At 41.8% G+C, this 22,356-nt stretch overlaps 1 protein-coding gene across 2 annotated transcripts in view; it reads right to left on the reverse strand.

Moving 5' to 3' along the window:
- Positions 1 to 5,530: 5,530 nt before the first annotated feature.
- The window catches only part of lasp1 (LIM and SH3 protein 1), a 40,119-nt gene continuing 23,293 nt past the window's right edge, over positions 5,531 to 22,356 (reverse strand). The window contains exons 5-7 of one of the 2 annotated variants that reach the window (XM_049560485.1): positions 11,021 to 11,099; positions 9,946 to 10,046; positions 5,531 to 9,255 (exon numbers count right to left, since the gene is read on the reverse strand). In XM_049560485.1, the coding sequence (XP_049416442.1) occupies positions 9,082 to 9,255; positions 9,946 to 10,046; positions 11,021 to 11,099 (354 nt within the window). In that variant the 3' untranslated portion in view covers positions 5,531 to 9,081. Of the gene's footprint in view, positions 9,256 to 9,945; positions 10,050 to 11,020; positions 11,100 to 22,356 lie in introns of both variants that reach the window. The other variant, XM_049560483.1, reaches the window with a different exon arrangement.

The raw sequence follows: 22,356 nt of genomic DNA on the forward strand, positions 1-22,356 counted from the left end.
CAGTAAACCTGCTGTTTTTCCATCACCTCTGTCTGTTAAATCGAAATCGCACCGCTGTCACCCTGTCTCACATCACCTGTTCTCACACACATCTGTGAAGAGCCGAGTTTATTTACATCACATATGCATTGCCATCAGCTGATTCCCCACAGTCTACTGTAGGTAAACAGCACCATCTGCAGGACCCTAAGCAGAGCAGCACAACAAAAGATGGCTGCTCAGACCACCACACCAGTGAGCATAAACTGTCAGGAAATACTGAACAGAGAGCCTCCGTCTGTAAAATATGACATTGGAATCACTCCCTCACAAACATGCATCAGATCTGCATTTCCTCGAGGTCAATGACCTTGGATACCCCTGGATTACAACACTACACAGTACAGACTACTAGCACAGAGGCACTGGAGCAGTACTTGTCCTCAGAAATCTAGTAATCTGTGACTCTGAACTGTCCACACACACACACACACACACACACACAAACTCATTTCAAAAGCAAAATGTGCGCACAGTGTCCATGGTTCGGTCATTGGCTGACTATACATAGGTATAGATGAGTTTGTTGTGTTGTGTTGTGTTTGTTCTCCTTAATACAAAGATAAAAGTAGCTGGGGATTTTTATCTTGACACAATTTATGCCATACATTGATGCAGATAAGAGACAAATACCAGTAAATTAAGTGTTTGATGCTTCAGACTTTCTGGTACAGGGCCTCCATTTCATGTGTCCTCCCCAGTGTTGAAACAAAACCTATGTTGGTGCAACCAGGGATCCTTAAAGAAAGCCATACCCTGGTATCTCTCCCAAAGTATTTCCTCTTTATATCCCTAAAGTCCCCACCTAATCAGGCAAAATGCCAGAAAAGTACTTAGTTTGCTCTTAAAATAAATCACACAGACTGTGTGAGTCATTAGAGCATGTAAGATGAGCAATGCTTTGTGTTTTCTTTGAAAGAAATTGTCAATAAAAAAGAAAAAAAATACTGTGTTGAAATGAAGACAAGCAACTAGGTTTACAGAAATCACCTTTATTTGACATATCTTGTGAAATACTGCCATTTACCTTGGTACATCATCAGTGCATCAATAAACTCAACATTATTTATATAACACACAATTTAATTGAGGTTTGGTGGTAAAACTGAGAAGCACATACAGTGGAGTTATTTCTGTAATGACACCCTCCTGATGTCACCTGCAGCCAAAGTAACAAACAAAATCAGAAAGACATAACTCTGAGTTATATGACTAAAATGTTCCCCTTTAACCTGATAGGGAATCTTGATTGTAATAAGAACAGCTTGGCAACACGTGAGTAAAGTAACACTGATGTCAAGGCTGAACATATGAAAAGTCTGAGGCTCTTTTGACAAAACATACGAAACGTACAGAGGGGTTGGCCACACAGTCAAACCACACTACATATTACAGTTAGAGCCAACAACTAGCTCACAGTGTTGTCAAAAAGGCAAATTCTACACTCGTTTTACGCTCAACTCTACAACACCGTCCTGTAACCATATCTACAAATTTACTGGACTTGTGCAGAGGTTACATTTCTCCCCCTTTATAGAGAAACATGCACAACCGTGAGTAGAAACCACACTGGTTGGACTGATTGCAAAACAAGTAAATGGGAGCTCCTGGAGTGAGATTTTGCTTGTAGGATCCTGGGCCAGTAAAGGAGGAGGCGGATGATGACAGAGTGCAAGTGGGAGACAGAGAGGCAAAAAAGAGTTTGGCTTCCACTTCTTCCCCATTTGTTTTGCCCCTCAGCTTGACTGCTCTTCACCTCCTACATGAGAGCTCCAATGGGGAAACCATCGTGGCTGGACCCTGGCTCTTCTCCCTGAAAGAGATGACAGCTGGTATCACACATTCACAGTTTATCGCTGAGAAATAATCTTGTTAGCTCAGTCAGGTGCAACAGTGTGATTATTTCCCACATACATATACACTGGAGACTGCACTGTAGCTATATTATATACATTTAACACCATTTCTAAGGAGCATCCTCCCTTTAATTTTCTAAAAACACCATACTTTGATATTTTCTTTGCCTATTATATGCAAAACATCACATTTATTATATGCAATGAAACACTGCCTTACCATTGTCCATGATGGACACCAGGGATGCAGGAGAGGAAAAGCACACATCCTGTGTACTCCTGTGCACCGGCCGCCTGTGTGGCTGAGCAGGACGCTTCATATTCATCATCATCATCATCATCATTATTACAGCAAGTAGATGATGTAGGAAAGGAAGACGAGGCCGACGATGGCGAAGAACATCAACAACAAAATGTCCACCATGATGGAAATAATGTCCGAGATGGACGGTGTAGACGCGAGGAGGACACGCAGCAAAACAGCAGCACTACAGCCGGTGCAGGAGATCGGCTGAATTCGGAAACGTTCGGAGGAGCAGCTCTGCCCCTCCCCCGCTCGTGTCTGGTGTCGAAACCGGAAGAGAAGGTACTAGAAAAAGATGGTTTGTTCGCCTCGTGTTTCAGCTCTCAAATCTCTAATAAACCTTTAAGAAGTACCCCAAAACATTTTATTCAAGTATTAATGTCATTGTTAGGTGTGGTACACAAACCAGGAAACACAAGTATGACCTGACAGGCGAAACTCGGGGTTGAAATAACCCAAAGATAGGAGACTGATTTCCTCCACTATCAACAATACCAATTTATCCAATATAATATCCTACTTGTTCTGACACAACACAGGACATGTTGTGACCTGCAATATAACTTTCAAACTGGCATAGATTGGATGGTTTATTTTTTTATTTATTCACAGAGCAGCATTTTTTCAATTTTGTATAAAGATTTGATTTGTAATGGTTATTTATTTTACATACAATGACAGTGAATATGTATATTTAGCAGCAGCTAGGTGTATAAAGTATAGATGCTGAGACTATAGACAGTAAAAATAATGGACGTATAGCCACTGTGATGTCACCCACTGGTTTGTGGTCTGCCGTTCTGAGGCCTTTAGTGTGTCTCAAATCACATACTTCCGTTAGTACACTTCCATGTAGTATACTATGTGCACTATGTCCTTATTGGCATAGTGCACAAATTTCGACAGGGTAGTGTTGTCTCAAACCAAACACTGCTGTTGTGCACTTACCGGAAATGACGACCGCAAATTAGCTAGTTAGCAAACTAGCATTAGCATTCCTGTTACCAAATCACTACAGACTGCTAAATTAACCCAATAAACATATTGCTGTCTTATATCCGACAACAGTATAGTCGTGCTTAGTGCAAAAAAACACGTGTATAACTTACATTTGTACAATGCAGCGATGTTCACGGTCACACAGTCCTCTGCCACCATTTCCAGTTTGAAAAGTGGTCCAGTTCCACACTCAACTTCTTGGCCGTTTTGAGTGCACCATCCGGGTATTCATAGTGCACTGCATTTTTCCATACTTCTCAGTGTGAACGCGCTTATCTTATGTACTCAAAATATTAAGTCTAAGTACAGAAGTATGCAATTTGAGACACAGCGCTTGAGTTTAGCATTTTGGCCATCGCCATCTTGGATTCCTGGAGCCAGCAATGCACATTTTTGGACGAGAGAGTGGAGTAGCAAGGAGTGGATCTGACTGAAGGAGCCAGAGGATACAACGCACGCCTACCTGCACCTGCAACCTGACTGAACGCTGTACCCGGCTTTCCCGTGCTAAATCACTGCTGCAGTTATTACATATAAGAGGAGTAACGCTAACCATGTAACATTATTATAGCGTTAACTGAAGTTAACATTTTTGTGGAAGGGGTGCCCTATTTTCATTTGAGCACCTGCCCCCGAAATGTCTGTGCACAGCACTGGGCAATTAAAGTAGTAGCAGATTTTTTTATTTTAATACTCTCAGTTGCCATTATTATGTAGTCCTAGTTAAAAAGTGATGCAGTCTAATGTCCTGCAATAAATCCTATCTTCATAAACTCTCAGAGAAGTGTTGATTCAACTGTTTGCAGCAGCAAAAATACACCATCCTAAATTATAATTAAATAGCATCAACACCTCTCTAAAACAGTTTAAACAAAAACTGAACATTAGGACTTTAATGACCGTAGGATTTATTGCAGGATTGAGGATATTAGGCTGCTTTAGTTTTAGACCTAATAATTTGGCTACGGAGTGTAAATAAAGCTGTGCAGGAGCAGTCTTACATTATCTCAACCAAACCAGACTTTTTGCCCTAATTTATCTTTAAAGAAAATGAAAAAAAAATTCTATGCTTATAGTGATAGTAGATCATTAATGAGTACATAAACACGGGAGAGAAGAAATTAATGATTTTCACACAATACTCTTCATCTTGTGGTGAAAGGCTAACATGCAGACGGTGTCTGAGTGGGGGCAAGTGGGCAAAATCGGGCAACTGCCCAGCAGCTCCAGACGGCCCCAGAAGCCCCAGGTTTACTGTCACTGGCAAGGCAGTAATTAAAATATATATCAGGGTGAGGGGTGGGCACATCTCCCCCAGGTTATAATTAGTCTCGCCACCAGACAATCAGAGATCTCTGCCTTCTGATTTAGTTAAGCAAAGTGTCTAAAGACTGACTTGTGAGTCTAGGTTACAATATGCTTAGAATGTCCCCCCGATGTAACGATAAAAACATAATAAATAAAAAAAAATTCACATGCCACAAAAGGCAACCATTCACCAGCATCTGGAGTAATCACTAGCAAATGTAATCATAACTTAAAGTAAAATAATTGCTATTATTAGTATTACCAGTTCTATTATCATAGTGTGCTGCAGTGTAGGTAAAGTCAGCACAGTTACAATTTCATTAATTGTAAATTTGTCAGAGAATTCAAAATTTAAAGCACTAAATAAATACAATATCAACTGAGGTGGCCTTCAAATATGACATCATCTTCAGTCCTTGTCTTATAGAGGGCCCATTTTATTTTATTTTGTACTTACATGGGGCATATTCCTTTATAAATTTGCCATTAAATTACCACAGACTAATAGAAAGACAGAAAACTTTGGGTGACAGTATTATTTCAGCAAAAGGAGTTTCCGCTCCGCCTGCCACATACCCAATAGGTACTTCAAGGTGAGAGGGAACAAACAAAAAGTATAGATTGGGAGGTTGAGAGAGGTGGAAAAGACCCCAACAGCACATTTTGCCTCCATATGGACCTGTCTAAAAGACTAAAAGCCAACCTCAGATTCATTCTTGTTTGGAGTTTTGCCTAACTTGATTTGCGTTTTTTTCCGATGATGTGTCTCTTGGATGCCTGCTGCCTTTTATTTAGCACCTGGTTGCTACTTTTTATAAAGCCCCAACCTCACCTGAGAGTGTGGGAGTACACACCCATAAACATCCAGAGCACAGAAAATAAGAAAAACACACACAGAGGGCATAGTCCCCACATGAAAATACACCTCCACACACTTCTATAGGGTCATACGTGATGATTGTGTGGGATTACTTTTGTCCCACTATGCCGCTACACAACATAAGTTACAGCCCAAACAACAGTCTGAGGAAAAAATGACATTTTATTGAATCTGCAGAATCATAAGTACAATTTGAAGTGCTGTAACAGGGCAACAGGAGATGATATCAGGTCCTTTATTCTGAGTACGTATTCAGAATGAGATTTGAATACAGGTGTATGTCAATGTGCATATGGTATATTTATTTTTTTTATTCAAAAAAATAACAAAATTATACAAAAAACAAAAACAATTTAAGATGGAATGCACAAAACCAGTCTGAATGCTAAACCTGATTGTGGATTACACGATTTCACTCTGCGAAGTCTACAGTATATAACCAGTATCATAGAAGCGGGGAATGATTCATCAGAAGCGCAGGAGCCTACAATGAAGGCTGAAGGAAAGAGGGATGTCAGCAGACAGGCGGACAGGATACTAAGACAGAAACTGAATGGAAACGGGGGTTATGATATGAAGTTACAGTTCAGTCGATGAGTGATGCCAGAGCAGAAGAGCGGTATTTGGCGCAAAGAGGTTAACTCCTGACTAATATCCAGGTCAGACAAACAACTTGCCCTGCCTCACAGCCTGGGAGATAGAGAGCTGTCAACCCCCTCCCCCTCCAGCCTCGCACACTTACATCACCACACACTCAAATTTGCCTTAACGAATCCATCCTGAGCCACACTTACACAACACTGGCCCGTCCTTGGCCACTTTCTTCATTTCATCCAGGACACCAACTGTCACAATCAACGCCCTTAAGGCTACAGGAAGTTTGGATTGGACCTAATCCGCAGAGTAACAGAGGCTACCAGTGTGAGTAGCTTTGTTATTAAATTAGAGCAAACATCATCATAAGCCAGGAACAACATCATCATTTCACTCAAAGCCAAACCCACCAACTCTCCAGTTTACCCAAGAGAAACACAACCATGAGCTCTAAAACAGCTTTCCCATCTAGCATCTGTTTTGCAAATAAACTTGTCCCGTTGTCAAGTAGAGGTTAATGCAAAATATAGGCATACATACAGTGTGTTCATTTAGTTTGGCAACCTATCAACCAGTTTGAGGTGTCTTTTTTTTCCCGATTAAGTGATCATTTTCATCAGCACTGTCACAATTCATCACATTAAAAAGTTGCAAAATTGTATTAATGTTCAACACCAACTTGCACCAAACTGGATTTCCCCATGAGTCACATTACTTCCCCTCAGCCACATTCACAAGAAAAAAATATGAATCACTTTAATCTGCAGGCAAGCCACTTCCCAGAGCACCATGACCTGTAAAAACATTTTCCCTAACTCACCTTTATGATACATATACAATTGTACAATGTCATCTAGCTACATAGTGAGAGCCTTGTTTCTTTTAATAAAGCTGAACATTTTTCGGCCCCGACCCCACCTTCAAAACGCACCGCCCTGATCGCTCGTCTGTGACAAGTCACAGTGCATCACGGGAGAATGAAACAGCGAGAAAAGGGGGGAGAGGTGTGTATGGTCAGGGGCCGATGAGATTATTTACACCACTGAGAATTGGTCGAATATCATTTTTTAAAAAATCATATAAGGTCCTCACAGAAACGCAGTATCTAAAGTGAATGATACAGCATTTCTGTGTTGCAGCCAGCAACTTAAATGCTTGATTTTGTTGTTTATGAACCAACTTTCTTTACATCATAGTGACCACCACCGACCATATGCTGGAAAATGTTGGTTGGTCAAATACAATTTTGGGATTCACCTGCCAGATGGACAAAAAACAAAAACCTTCCTGTGTTGCATCAGTGCTCGGCCCTGTCATGCAGGTGACAGGCCAGGCTTTATAAATGTTCCCAGGACCAGAGCATGAAATAATGACTCATTTCATGCGTACTTTAAATGCCGTTCTGTATCTTTACTCTTTCTTAGAAACTCCAGAATATTAAACAGCACGAGCGAGAGCCACTGATCAGAAAACAGGCTTGAACGTGCCAGCATTCAAGCTGCCAGCACTGTTCTGACCTGCAACTGCAGGCTGGTTAATCCCACAACTGATCTAATACTGCGACTGCACATGTCCAAATAAACACTTCTGCCTTGGTTCATAAATCGAGTTGCTGGTTTATTTTTTTTATTTAATACACTGACTTTTTTTCTTTTTTCTCCAAAATAAGCATCTTACAATAACAAGAAAGGCAAAGAAAGGACAGCATGAGAACGACATTTATCACAGCCAAGGATTGAACAGTTCCTCTAACATTAAATGGAAAATAAAGACTGGAATGGTCACTCACAATAACAGTGGAATGAATTTAAAATTTAAAACAAAAAAAAGAAAAAAGATTCACAATATAGAGTTGTGCTTGGCCTTCTCTTTTATGAAATGTGTATTCTTTGTTGGTGATTTTGTAGCAAAAAGGGGGGGCAAGGACTTGATCTGTTCCCATCTCCTTTCTCCAAAACAGTTGAACCTTGATCACCATAACTCTGTGATTCTCTCAGGACTGAAGGCATTCAGGCTGCAAGAAACAGGATCGAGGGTGTACGCACTGCACACCCACACCCACTGAGGTGACGCGTTCAGCGTGGCTGCAAGAGATGGACTGATAATGTCCCCTAACTTATCCCTGATCCCTCCTGTATCCGACACGCCTGAGGAAGGCAACGACAGGAGGTGCTCTTCAGTTAGGCTACAATTCCAGTTTCACAATACCCACGATGCAGTGCTGAACACGAGGGCGCCTACTCGAGCGCACCATGGCGAGATGTGTTTCAATCTATACATATATTAAAAACCTCTCTGTTAAGACTGATAACTGGCTGATTGGTGCAGCAGGGTTAGAGGTTAAAGGAATGTACACAAGTCAAAAATATTCAAGCTTAGTTCTGATAGACTGAGATTCTACACTGTGTTTCCAGTCTGGCCAAGTTCACGCTGCAAAATTAAAGAAAGAAAAAAAAAAACACAAGCAGGCCTATGAAAATGCCACACCCGCCCACACTTGAAACTTATTTTCTCCGCAGAACAATGTCTGCAGCTGTGGTGACTGACTCGTGGGGGGAAGAAGGGCTTTTTACATTTTTTTTCCCTTCCTTATTTTTGCATGATGTTGTGCTAGGACTGTTAAGTGCTATAGCTAGGATGAAGCTATGTGACACGACATGACCCCTGACATATTGCGATGAACTGTGAGTTTATCTTCTAAGACTTTCATTTTTCCACTTGTGACAGCACTTTGAGAGTGGAGCCAGGTTGGGGACAAGATAAAGAGGATGACGAACCATCCAAACAGAGACAGACATCAGCACGGACAGACAGACAAAGAGGCAGGCAGACAGACAGAGAGACAGAGAAAGACAGACAGACAGACAGACAGACAGGTAGAGGGTGTCTGTGGTTGAACAGTGAGAGCAGAGCAGGGATGCAGAAGAGGGTGGGGGTGGGGGCGGGGGCGTTCAGGGTCTCACAGGACAGATTAAGGAACAAGAGTAAAATCAAGAGAAAGCGGCGTTAAGATGAAATGGCACTGGGCTTTTCCTTTCCTTTCTTCTCTCCCTTTCTCTACCTCCTCCTTTTTTCTCTCCTCCTTTTTCTTTTCCTCTCGCTCAGATGGCCTCCACGTAGTTGGCAGGCAGCATGCCCTGCTGGCCAGTACGCTGCACGCGGCCGTACATCCAGCCCTCGTCGATCTGCTGCACGTCTATGATGACATCTCCGTCCACGAAGGACACCTCGTCCTCATCGGCGGCAGAGTAGTCGTACACTGCCCTGTACCGCTTCTGTGGACAACAAGAAGCTCAGTTAGTTCTTGACGACAGCCGCCACCACGTATGGTCTGCTAGAAAGGAGCTGCAGCGGGAAATCATCTATTAGTGTGTACTTTTTGATTTCAAAAATGCACAACACGTGTCTGCTAAGGAACTAACTACAGTGATAAAATGTGGCTCACTTACTGTCTAAAGGCCTTTGAACACTAAGTCCGTATTTTTGTCCGAAATTGAATTAATCACGCTTACGCACACACTATGAAACGTGTCGATGTAGGTTTTCATGAAAGGGTTAAATTTTCATTGCTATTTTTGCATTTGTCAAAAAGCTTTAGAGAACAGTTTGACCAAGAAGCACTGAAGAAAATGTGGTGTAACCTGTGGGACATATCCTCAATCAGACAGAGGAATGGCGTGCACATAACTCAGATAGCTCACTTCCAACAGGTCAGACAGTGATATTTAGGATGGTGATGATGACGAGGAGGAGGATGTAATAAAGGGTGAGGAGCACACAGACAGAGAAAGAGTGACCATGAGTGGCAACAGCCAGGGAGGTACCTCCGGGGGAGAGAAGCAAGGAGCAAATGTGTCTTTACATTTTGTCTTCTATTGCAAATTTTCTCAACAACAAGAACAATAAAACACATTGGACTCAGTGTGCAAAGGTTTGAGGGAAGTGGGGGAAAATGGAGGACCTACCCCAGCACTGGGAGGCGGGGCAGCGGCCACTGGTTGCACGGGTTGCACTGGTTCAGGCTCATAGGGGAAGTTCTGAGAGGTTGTTCCAGACTGCTGTAAAGCTGCTGGTTGAAAAAAAAAAAGAAAGAAAGAAAAGTGAAAGGCAGATGAATGAGCTGGGCTGAGCTGTTGCTACTCTGTGTCAGACTTATTGGGAACTGAACTGTGATTGTTTTGGGGAGACTTTATTTTGATTTCAATCCATATAAAGCACATGCATGTGTTTATTTGCGTCCTGATGTCTGCACTGACTTTGAGAGAGTGAGGAATTCAAAAAACATCGCAAGCCAAGACACGCATCCAGTAGGTCCTAATTTCCCTGTTGCACAATCTACTAAACAATGCCTCTCTGTGTCTTGGTGCAAACAGCAGGAACATTTAAATACTTAGCTGTAACTTCTCCACTGACCTCCTAATGCATCCAGTAACTTTCTGACATAATATTGTTCATATTTATGACTTAAAAGTTGCTCATTTTTGAAGCTTCAGCAAGCAATCTTAGTGAAGCCTTAGTGAAGTTGATGAATTTAACCATATCAAGTCACATTATAAATTATTGGAACAGCTTGTCTGACATGATTTTTAAACACAGCAATGTCTACAGCAATGCAACTATTAATAACTGAAGTGTTGAGTGCAGAGGAGGACGATGGACAAGTTACAACAAAGATCCCTGAGTGGTGTGCTGAGGCAATACCCAGCCTGTTGAACTCATACAGCCTGTAGAGGGATAAAGCCAGGCACAGACAAGGCAAGAGGCTTCAAGAAAAGTGTAGATTGCTGGTGTACTTTTTACAGAGAACCATACATTGCTTATATATTGGATTGAAGTTCACCAAGATCACACAAAAGCTAAATCTAGCTATACAGAAAGTTTTGGTTTTATTGTGAGGACAGTTTTCTGTAAACTATGCTCTTCTCCTACCTGCTGTTGTTCTACTGCTTAAATGACTATCACTACTATTGCTGAGTCTAGAACTGTGGACTGAGTGATCAGTAAACACTGCCAAGCTTGGGTGTATGTTAGGAAGAATACCTGGGCTGGGGATGCTCGGCTGCTGATGTGGGACCTCTCTTCCCATCTTCCTCTTCTCAAAGTCCTCATGGTATGATATCTGCAAGAGACAAACTCTTTAAAGTCACAGCTAAAGATGGAGAATGCATGCATCTTCACACAAGAGCTTCAAATCTACAGGTGTGGTCGTCTTTTCAGGAAGCTGTCACACGGTGTAGTTCAGCTTTCTATCCACCAGAGGTCTCCCACTCGCTCTCCAGCACCCCTGTGTTTGTGGCGATAGGTGGGGCGCCCTACGTGCAAGCGAAGCCTCGGGAAGGCAGCTTGACGTTGAGAGGAAATGACATCTCGGCGGCCGGAAGTAGTGCGAGCTCAGAGTTGCATAGCAACCCTTGCTGACACATGAGGAAGAGCAGGTGATGTGAAAAAAAGGGAACCAACTCGAAGCTTGAACGCTTGGGGTGAGAATGAGCCAGAGTCAAGTGGAAATGCTGAGAGGTGGAGGAAGGGGGGGTCATATGACTAAGCACAGATAAAATTATGGATATTACTACTCTCCCAGTGTAATTGAACATCTTCCTCTTTTCAATCTAAATCCTAAAGTAAGTAAAAGGAGCACCCGCACTAGAATTTCAGGTACTAAGAGTTCATGATCGACCTCCAGCCGCTCTGGCCAGCGTGACAAAGGCAGCATTCAGTGTTACAACATGAAACAGGGCCACACTGATGAAACTGAAACTGAGTGACTGCTCTATGACTGCACTAAATAACCCGTCCCCCTTATTACCAGGCTGATAACAGACTGACTCACAGTGCCTCGGTCAAGATTTACAACCCTGATTCTGTCCTCGCTTACAGCCGCGCTCAAAGAGCCCACTGTGCTGGCGGCGTTAGCGAGGAGTGTGTTCACAGACTGGATGGGATGACGGGAGTGTTTGTGCAAGGACAGTGAGGCAAGTGACTGAGAGAACACAGCGACTGTTCTCAAGTGCAATATGCTAAGTGAGAGTGTGTGAGGGAGATTATTTTGGTTTGTTTTTAAAGGGCAGGTCGAACAGATGGTGTGTGTGTGTGTGTGTGTGTGTGTGTGTCTGTGTATTTACAGGAATTGTCCAGGATGCTGCTGAACTAAACCTCCTATACTTTGTACTTCTCAATCAACCTTTGCTACTTGACATGAAGACGCTGACAGGAAATGGAAGACGACTCATGACAAAGGGTAACAGATAACAAGAATGATGGACGAGTCAGGACAAGTAAAAGTGAAGAGCTTCACATTACTGACATTCTGGGAAAAAGAGAAAAAGATGTAGAATTCATCTGGAGTCGCTCCCTTACGTTTGGCTGTGAATAACGCACTAATTGCAAGCAGATGTTTTGTTTATCAGTTCTGATGAAAATGCTTCAGGATGCGCCCAAATCCCTCTCGCCATAATGCACTTCTTATCATCTTGATGTGGCCTGTGTGTGTGCACCCATAAATATAGCCTAGGTAATAAATGTGTGTATCTTTCTCTATCTTGCAAATTTGCTCGATCTTAGACATGCGAGATCTTTTGCCACATGAAAGCAGTGATTACCCATCACCCACCACACTAATTATGTCATTAGCAAGGACAGTGCAGAGCGGGTTGTGTGTAATGACGTATGTTTTGTGTCTGAGTGTGTTTCACATGAATAAAAAAGGCTTTTCCAGCTGACTTAAGCAGTCCAGGGAAACAAGGTAAACACTGCATCGCTTTCTACATGGCTGTTCCGTATTTACTGAGAAATGGCAAATCAATAAAGGGAGCTGAGGGAGAGAGGAGGGCAGAGTGGAGGAGAATCGTCCATGTGGAGAGTGATTTGAAGAGAATTCAAATGCTATAAATGAGGAGCGGTGTGAGCAGAGGAAGCCTGACATTTACTGATGTCAGTGAGTGACTAAGTAGGAGGATGAAAGATGAACAAACAACATGCAAAATATTATAAGACTTGAGATGTTAATCTGGTGAAGATCTCAGGCCCAACACACCATACCAACATCAAAGAACGAGTGTCGAAGAAGGCTGACTGTTGTGTCACCTCTTGTTGCCTGTGTCTTGGCTAAAAAGTTGCATTTGAATACAAAGCAAAGACCGCAGCTAACGACCAACTGGCACATACATTCTGCATCTGCATGGGAGGAAATAACTTTGCAAAGAGTGCTCCAGAGATGACGGTTTTCTTTAGCCACTCGGTAGCAACCATCCTTTTTAAGACCCTTGAAGGCTTCAAAATTCACAAGTGGGGTATTTACTGACATATTTTTTTATGTCATAGAACAAAACAGAAAAATCATTTAAGCTTGTGTAACCGCAGAACTTATTTCAGGAATCCCACTTAAGACCCATTCACAAAACCCTCCGACTTCGAGACAAGGGACCCGGGAGTGGCAAACTGCTAACTCATATCTGGATTTTAGGACTCATTCCTGGGGCACTTAATACCACCAGTTAGTCTGGGGCATGCTGAATCTCAAAACAGTGTGCACCCTTTTGCTAAAGTTTCCGGATTGAACGACACGTGTGCAAAGGGCTCTGAGGTATGTTTTGTCTTGTTTGGTGGGTGTACCAGAGGTGTTACACAATCACAAGTATATCTAGTATATCTTTACTTATTCTAAGTTATAATTTACACTTAGTTTGACAATGTAAACGTGTGTTTCCCTTGCTAATAAGGCCCCTTTGAATTGAATTGAATTAAACCTGCCATATTAAAAAGTAGTGCGACTGCTTAACAAAACACGGTGGTGAAACACACCACTGTTTCTGTTTAAATAAACATTTTGTCGGGGCTGAACACCGCCCTATATTCGTCAATCAAAAAGGAAATCTGGAAGATCGACAAGACAGATTTAAGACATTAGTTAGTCAGTTACCCCAATACCAACACAACCTGATGCTGAAAGAACAAATATTTAACAATTATAGCTGCTGCACAGCGATGGGTCGGGTCCGGGCATTTTTAGGCAATTCTGAGCAACAAGCAAAAGAATTGGAAGACATTTAGGAATTTAGCAACACAAGCCTTTTGCGTCACCTGAGGTTTGAACTCACAACCTCTGAGACTAAGAATCAATTTCTATCTCACTGAGCTAATTAGTCAGTGACAATTCATGTGTAGCTTCACAAATTGACTAAGCCAGACGTGCAGGTTTAGCAGCCATCCATGCATGGAAAAGTAGATTTCAAACCACTGTAAAAAATTCAGTTATCGAAACAAAAATCTGAAAATACACATATTGCATCTAGACAGCATGGAGATGTTGGCAATTTATTTTAACAATGATTGAGTTGCTCCATAAGTGAAAAACTGATGTTTAACTAGTTGAGCTATGTGCAAAGTGAGAAGCCTCAGATGGTTTCACACTGAAGTATTGACACTGGATCTTTGTGCAAAGTTTGGTTTATTTTCATGAAGGCAGATTTTCTAGCAGAAAAAAGACTTGTAGATGCTGCACAGTGATCAGTCACGCTCAGGCAATTTTACGCAATAAGCTGGAGCACAAGAAGATGTTTACCATGTGGATTCTGCACCAGTTGAGGCTCAAACCTGCAACCTCTGGAACCTAAGACGGTCATCTACTGCTCTGAGGTAGTTGGCAAGCAGAAACTCAACAGTGGCTTCACACATTGAGTAAGCCATTCACTGTTGTGTAGGAAAGCAGCCATTTGTGCATGGAAAGGCAGATTTGAAACTACTGTAAAAAAAATTCAGTTATGAAGACAAAAATCTGAAAATACACATATTGCATCTAGACAGCATAGCAGAGATGTTGGTAATTTGTTTGTAACAATGATTGATTTGCTCCATAAGTGAAAAACTGATGTTTAAAATTGCCATTTTTACATTGACTCCGATTGTTCACATGAGAGCAAAATTCGAAATGCTGTCAAAAATTCAGTTTTTGAGATAAAATTCTGAAATTTGCCACGCATCATCTACCATGACTCTAGAATTTTGTCATTTTTTTCAGGAACATTGAAGATTTGTTTAGCAAGAATTTGCATGTATATGTTTACAATACCGTTTACAGTCGAACATTTTGATGCACTGTAGGCTCAATTTTTGATCAATCAAAAATCTGAGAAACGTAGTTTTTGTAGGACAGTCTGAAGATGCTCTGTAGCAAGTTTGGTGTCAATTGAGCAAAAATTGTGGGAGGAGATAGGTTTAAGAAAAAAACAGAGTGATGAACTTCATAATTTGTAATAGGTTTAAATGTACAAAGTTTCTTCAGTTTTGGGGCCACAGTTGGATGAAAGTTGTGAAGTTGTAGCACATATGGTTGATTTGTTATGAATTTTCAAAGTTTTGAACTTTAGTTGCTTGCTGTAGCGCCACCATCAGGACTATTGGCTTGAGTTTACAGCTGAGGATATCTGGCATGAGACTGGACCTTTGTGCAAAGTTTGGTGAGTTTTCACCCATGGGAAGTATGATTTCCTCGGAAGAAGAAAGAAGAAAGAAGAAAGAAGAAGAATACCTAGGATTACAATAGTTACAATAATAACCCTAATAACACAAACAATGACAAACTTTCTGCTGGAGAGCTCAATGGCTAAAAAATAATCTTACTTCATGTGACAACTTTGTTGACCCTCTTGACTTTAGCCATTTGTTTGCTTTCCTCACCTCAGTTTCTCTTCCTGTAAACTGAGTTCAACCGCCAATCAGAGTGATTTTACTCACCCACAGGCTCCACTATGGAGCTACATTTGTTTCTTTATTTTTCAATCATACAGAGTAGGTTTTGCAATCAAAAAAAGATTTGAGAGCATAAGTATCAATATTGCAATCAAAAAATGTTTTATTGCAAGTAAAAAATGATTGATTATAAAATGCAAATCCACAAGTTTTGTTTGCAAATCTTAAAGTTTTGTTTGTGAGTCGTTTTTTTCGCTTGCACGTCAAAAAGTTTTGCAAGTAAAAAGTTGAACCTGGTAGGCGGGGCCTAAACTGAAAGCTGTAAGACATGTCTCTATTGGCCAGCCTCAATTGGAATGACAGCTTGCAAAGCATTTTTTTTTCTTCTTCTCTCGGTTGGCGGATTGCAAACAATTTAAAGGTGCACACCACCACCTACTGTACAAGAGTGTGCAACATCATGTCATTTAGCCTGTTTCTTAAATTCTACTCATCAGCCGAGTACGCTTGCAAAGCAACATGGGAGTTCTGAAGTTCACGGGGAATTCAGTGCGAGAGCTGTGGCAAAAATCATTTCTGAAACTGAAGTTTTTCCGGCTCCAGTTTCCCCCCAAAAAAATCGTCCACACGAGTGGTGTGATAAAAAAATATGATATCCACATGAAACCGCAAAATCTGCTACTAAGTGATGTAATACACATGCCAAAGCAGTAGGTGGCAATGTAACTTGGCCATTTTAACCAATCAGAAGTCAGAATCAATACCGGAATAGGGAAATGTGGAAAATAAAAACAACCCGATCCACAAAAATAGCGCAACCTAATTCAACAGCAGAGGCGCCTGAACAATCAACTACACTAACACGAAAGCAGTGACGAGCCTGCCAACGGAGGTCCGACCCGGCCAGATCCAGATCCTCCATTGGCAGGCCCGTCGCTGCTTTCGTGGTAGTATAGTTGGGGTAGCTAGCAACAGGAGCCGCCTCCTTCGTTGGTCGTTAGGTCGAGCAGCTGGATATGCCGCCCAAAGACAGCAGATAGCTCACAAATAAAGTTTCTGTGACATATAGACGAATTCAGCGAGTGATTTGTGTATGCCGCCATCTTGCGGAGGCGCCATTGCTGCGGTGACGTGTCAGTCATTAATTTATTATGCTGTCATTGTGAACTGACTCTCTACAATGACAGCATAATGAATAGCTGGGTTGATGATGTTAGACAGTGGCCTCCGGTAACTCCGGATGAAGGTATCTTAAATGAGTACCGATATTAATATAGAAATTAATCATTTGTTTGAGCGATAAAGTTAATTGCCGTTTTTCTGGTCATCGGAGGCCAGGCGATCAATAAAATATTCTTGAATACCTAAAACAAAACACCAACATATGTTGTTGTTGTTTTTAGTCACGTAGCCTGTCCATAATGATTAAATGTCACACTGCTAACTTGCTAACGTCAGCACACGTAACGTATGCTAATGTTACATAACTGATTTGAGTACAGGCACGAGAGCAAATCTGGGTATATAAACGGTTGGTTTGCGCTGCATTCTTCAGTTGGCAGTTACACCTAGAGTAAAGCTACTGAAGACCAGCAAAATCACAATTTTCATTTATTCTTTCAGGTGGGTAAATGTCACCTAAGTACCTTCAGATTTTATCAGTAGTGTACCCTTAATAGATAACTTGTTTATATAGTTTGTATTGTGCTTCGTGATATTGTTTGAGGGAACTGTAACGTAAGGTAACTGCATACGAGTGGATGCAACCGTCACTAATGCTAGCGTAGTTCCTCAGGGATTTAAGCTGTTATTACTTTAATTTTGACAATCTAACCTGTGACAACACATTAGCTAAGGTTGTAAGGACTGTAACTGTTGGTAGCTGTTGTTGATTTTGTTTAAATATCTTGAATTATAATTTTATGGGTTATTGTTCCCAGACAGCACGCATACGTCTCGCCGACGTCGGCCTCAGATCATGCGTCGGCATTCTACTCCTAACGGCTGTTGATGCGTCTGAGAAGCATCGGCCCAGCAGCAGGGACATGGTTTGCCAGAGGGCGGGTTTATGTGCTCTATTTCAAAGTCGGAGATAGGTCGGCTGTGGATCGGCCCATTGCAATTCATCCAATTGGCACCAACGGAACAAAGAGCCGGCGTTGAAGACGGAGGACACAGCCTCTCGTCGGTGTCAACTGGTCTTCAGGTAAGCCCACTTTAAGCTCACATAAAAATAGTTATTTTGTGACTATGACATTCAATAAAGTTGCTAGTTGCTAAGTCCCGACCGGGTGTGCTGGTGAAGGTAAAGAGGTCAGACACCGACTCCTAACAAGCTTGCTAGCTAGCGATTAGCAAACGCCATTGCTAGGTAGTTATAAGTCTTTCCAACACATGAACAATCCCCTTCTGGATAATAAATTAATGTTGAATTCGGGAAAGGGTCAGGTAAAGTTAGTTAGCGTTAGCTGTTAGTATCCGGTTTGGTGTTTGTACAGCTGCGGAGCTAGTGGTTAACCGGCAGCTGACGAAGGGAAGCGCTGGGTTTGTGCCTTTATTTAACATGGCCCGGTATAATAGTTTCTCATGGTTCGGTACTGGTTATGGGTTATTGTTGGTGTGTTCGTACTGGAAGTAAAGCTAATATCCGCCTCAGGGTGTGTTTTAGTGCACCGTCACTGGAAAGCGCAAGAGACTCCAGTTGTTTCTGTCATGACCCTCCATTTTACAGTCCCCCCTCCCTGTACATCTGTGCGTTCATGAAGTCGAATCCGAACAGAATCGTGACTCGCGATGTTTATTTGCCTAAAAGCTCCACTCTGCCTCCGCCTCTCCTCCAGACCGGTCTGGAGTTCGGCAGCTATGTGCGATAAAGCTCGGGCTGTGTGTGTGTGTGTTTTCTGGCTCCTATTTGCTACCAGCTGAGTACACTGGGTGCATTATTAATTGGTTAACGATCACAAATCGCCATGAATTCAAGCATGTTATGAATTCACTTAATAGAATAACTTTTGTCTCTACCATCTGAATGAGACACATAACACGCTGTCTGCCACCAGCTTTGTGTGGAAATAGTTCAAAATATTAAACAATGAAGATGCAAACTGTGCGCTGCGCTGGATGGATAAAATCCGCTGGATTTATGTTTGCTGCAACTTTTAGAATCTCAGATAAAATCCCAGGTGAAGCTCGGAGCTTAAAGATCACTGGATTTATACTTAATCCATTGATTGATTAATATTGATTAATATTGAAATGGTGATCTTCTTCCTCAATAATAATTATTAATATCAGCAGAAAATACACTAAAGTGTTGAGGTTGGGAACATACATACATACATCGGGATAGAGCGCCTCTGTTTCCAGGATAGAAAATGTAATTTTCGAGAAAATAGTAATCCACACACCTCCAAAAGGCTATTTATGGACTCTGTCAAACTACGAAGTACGAAATTGTGCAAAAATAACTACAGAAAATAACCATAAAACAGTACCGAACAAACAAACCAATGAACATAGTCGGGATCAGCACCTTGGACAGCGCATTAGCACCTTGGAAAGTACCGCGGCCGCGAGTCTAATAGATATGGTGGAAATCTAACTTTACAGACTAACTTTAAAAGATGTCACCATTATTATTCTAATGAGCTATGTGTCTGTGGATATTAATTGAATAAAATACTGAAATATTAATGAGAGGTTTTTTGATATTTATTTTAGGTAAATTAATTATTTTATTAATCAAATGATTAAAAATAATCCTCCGATTAGTTGATCAAATAATTAAAAAAAAATCATAAGGTGCAGCCCTATTCATGTGGTTCTTTGATCTTCTGAGTGGCTCCCTGTGGCTTTGACAAAAAATTATATGGAAATGACAAACACTGTCCACTTCCACCATCCTCGGGCTGTCAAACTGCCGTCCTGTCCTGCCAGTGAGGTGTGTGGATTCCCGGGAAATGTAATCAAGACCATTTCCGAAAATGTTTTATTTATTTATCTTTTTAAACACAGAACACATTAAAATATATTCAGAAAAAAATGTAGGGCGACAGTTTATTGTGTGTGTCTCTCACACAGCTGAGGGGCACACACATCACAATCGCAAAACACCTTCATATATGTTGAACAGTCGTGTGCGCGCGTCTTTAAACTTAATCTCACTAATAAGGAAAAAATGAATTATTATTAGAATTGTAAAAGCCTGATAAATCTCTAAGTGCTCGCAGGATGGAATCACAGCTGTCAGATTGTCTTACACAGATCAGCCAGCATGACAACTGGAACAGCTGTAGTGTTTGTGTCTGTGTGTTTATCGGGATCCAGAAAAAACAAGGATTAAACAATTATGATTTTTAACATACAAAAGATGTTATATCCGACCCCACGAGACCGTCACGACCCGGGGAGAAAAAGGTCTGTGTGCTTCTGTCAGAGCTGGTTGGATATACCAGGGCGTAATTTTGTGTACTTTCTCTGTTTCCTCCACCCACAATAGTGTTTGCGGGACAGAGGAGCGAGGATGGGGACTTATTATAAGGATGAGGAGCACGGACTGGACACGTAACTGCTCCTCAATCCACAATGAAAAACCCGGGCTCCCCTGCAGACTGCGTCTCCCAGCAATCCAGACCCTGCTGCCTGTGTTCGTCTCCCGACCTGCCATATGTTTTCTGTTCTGTTTATCCTTTTTGTGCTGGGGCTCTTTTAGATATGCTGCTGGAAATAAATTTATGATCACGAACTTGAATCGTACCTGTCTCTTTATTTTATCCACACACAATATTACAAAGCTATTTAATGGTCAAGCATATTGTTTTTTTGTTATGATATTGCCATATTCCTATCACATTTTAAGTAAATACATGTTAATTTCGACTATGGATATGGAGATATTTATACTAATTGAATGATCCGACCTAAATAAAGGTCGTATAAAAGCTGTAGAGGGGCTGCGCTGAGCATCTTTGATTCATCGTCCAAACATCGTCTGGAGGGCATTTTTTACCAAATGCCGATGTCTCGGCGACGTCTTCCCAATGAGCAAACGCTCTCCATAATACGTCTTGCTGATGCAACTTCATTCATCGTGCCGACGTCGGCGAGACGTATGCGTGCTGTCTGGGTTGTTATTGTTGTACGATTGAGCTAAGCTAACTGACGCTAACGTCAGCTGTCACTTGCTGCCATAGCAACAGTAAACATTCACATACGGACATAAGTGCAGAGTGCAGAATCAAGCTTTGTTGTAAATAAAGTTAAGATACATTGTATTTAACACAGGATGTGGGATTTTAGTAGTTAGTAAACTTTTAGAAAAGAGCTATTTACCGTCGCTCTGACGTAAAACAATGGAGACAGATAATAAAATACTGCAGTTACCCTATCTACACGCAATCGCTGGCACCGGAGTCTTCCAAAAACTTCACCCTGGACTCTGGTTTCAAAGAAACGCGGTTTCGGGGGCCCAAAAGTGCAGTTGCGTGTGGCCAAACAGCCAAATCGCATAGAATAATACACGGTTTCAGAAATACACGGGTCCGTGTGGACTAGGCCTAACAAGAATGTTTTATTTGAACTGGTGCATAGATTGCTTTTGTTTAGCCATGGCAGAACTATTGAGTACAGTTGATGCCCCGGGGTGTAGCAGTAATGTCGACTGTCGAGCGTTTACAGTGGGAGAGAGGGAATCGTGGGTGTAGCCCGCTCTGTATGTAGCCACGTCTAACCCACCAATAGACTCTCATCCATCAGCGTAGGCCCCGTCCATTAAGTGCAGTTGAACTTGCAAGCTGGGGGAAGCTGGCAAGGGCCGACTTCTGCCAGTAGTGCATGACACACCGAAAAACTAGGGCAACAGACGCTCATAGAAGGCCTGACACTGAGCAGTGGCTGACCGTCAGCTTGGTGTGTCAGGGCCCTAAGGCCTGCGTTTAAGAAGGTGCCGCCAATCTCAGGAAGTGAAATATAGAAAAGGATTAAAAGCTCTGGTGGGGAAATTTATTAAGTCTTTCAAACAAAGCCAACATAACTATTATGCAAAGTCTTTAACTAAGCATCAGATAAGCATGGCCTACCTGAAGCTGTGATATCAGCAAATGTCAAGGAAAGAAACTGCCCTTTCTGTTGTGCTTCATATAGACCAATTATCCTCTACAGAGCAAACTGTCCATTCAATATTGGCAGAGAGATTATATTGATTTAGGGAAACTAATCAACTCACACCAGACTGGCTTCACACCAGGGTTTCAGGGGGGAGCACAACACCAGAAGAGCTCTAAATGTTTAGTCAACATACTGAAAATCAAGAGCTCTTCTGTTATGATTTAAAGTCACGGGTAACAGAAAAATAAATATGTGTTACATGAGCTGTATTCTCCACTGAGACACAAGGGGCATGTAAGGTGCTATTGATAGCAGTTAACTGAAAGGTACGTACATGACGGCTATTTAGCTTGTGTTTTTGTGACACAGTTGTTGAAGTACTTATTAGACCGAAAGAGCATAGAGAAATTGATGAATGTACCAAACACTCCACTCAAAGGGGATGAACGAGATGACACTGATGTGCTCTAACATTGTCTTTTAACATAGCAGGGGCGGGGTTATATGAAGGAAGACTCCAGTGTGTCAGCGAGCCATGACTTTAGGCCGGCCCAATAAAGATCCTGGACACAAAAACGGTGAAA

This window comes from Epinephelus fuscoguttatus, linkage group LG19 (genome assembly GCF_011397635.1).
Source record: "Epinephelus fuscoguttatus linkage group LG19, E.fuscoguttatus.final_Chr_v1".
NCBI lineage: Eukaryota > Metazoa > Chordata > Actinopteri > Perciformes > Serranidae > Epinephelus > Epinephelus fuscoguttatus.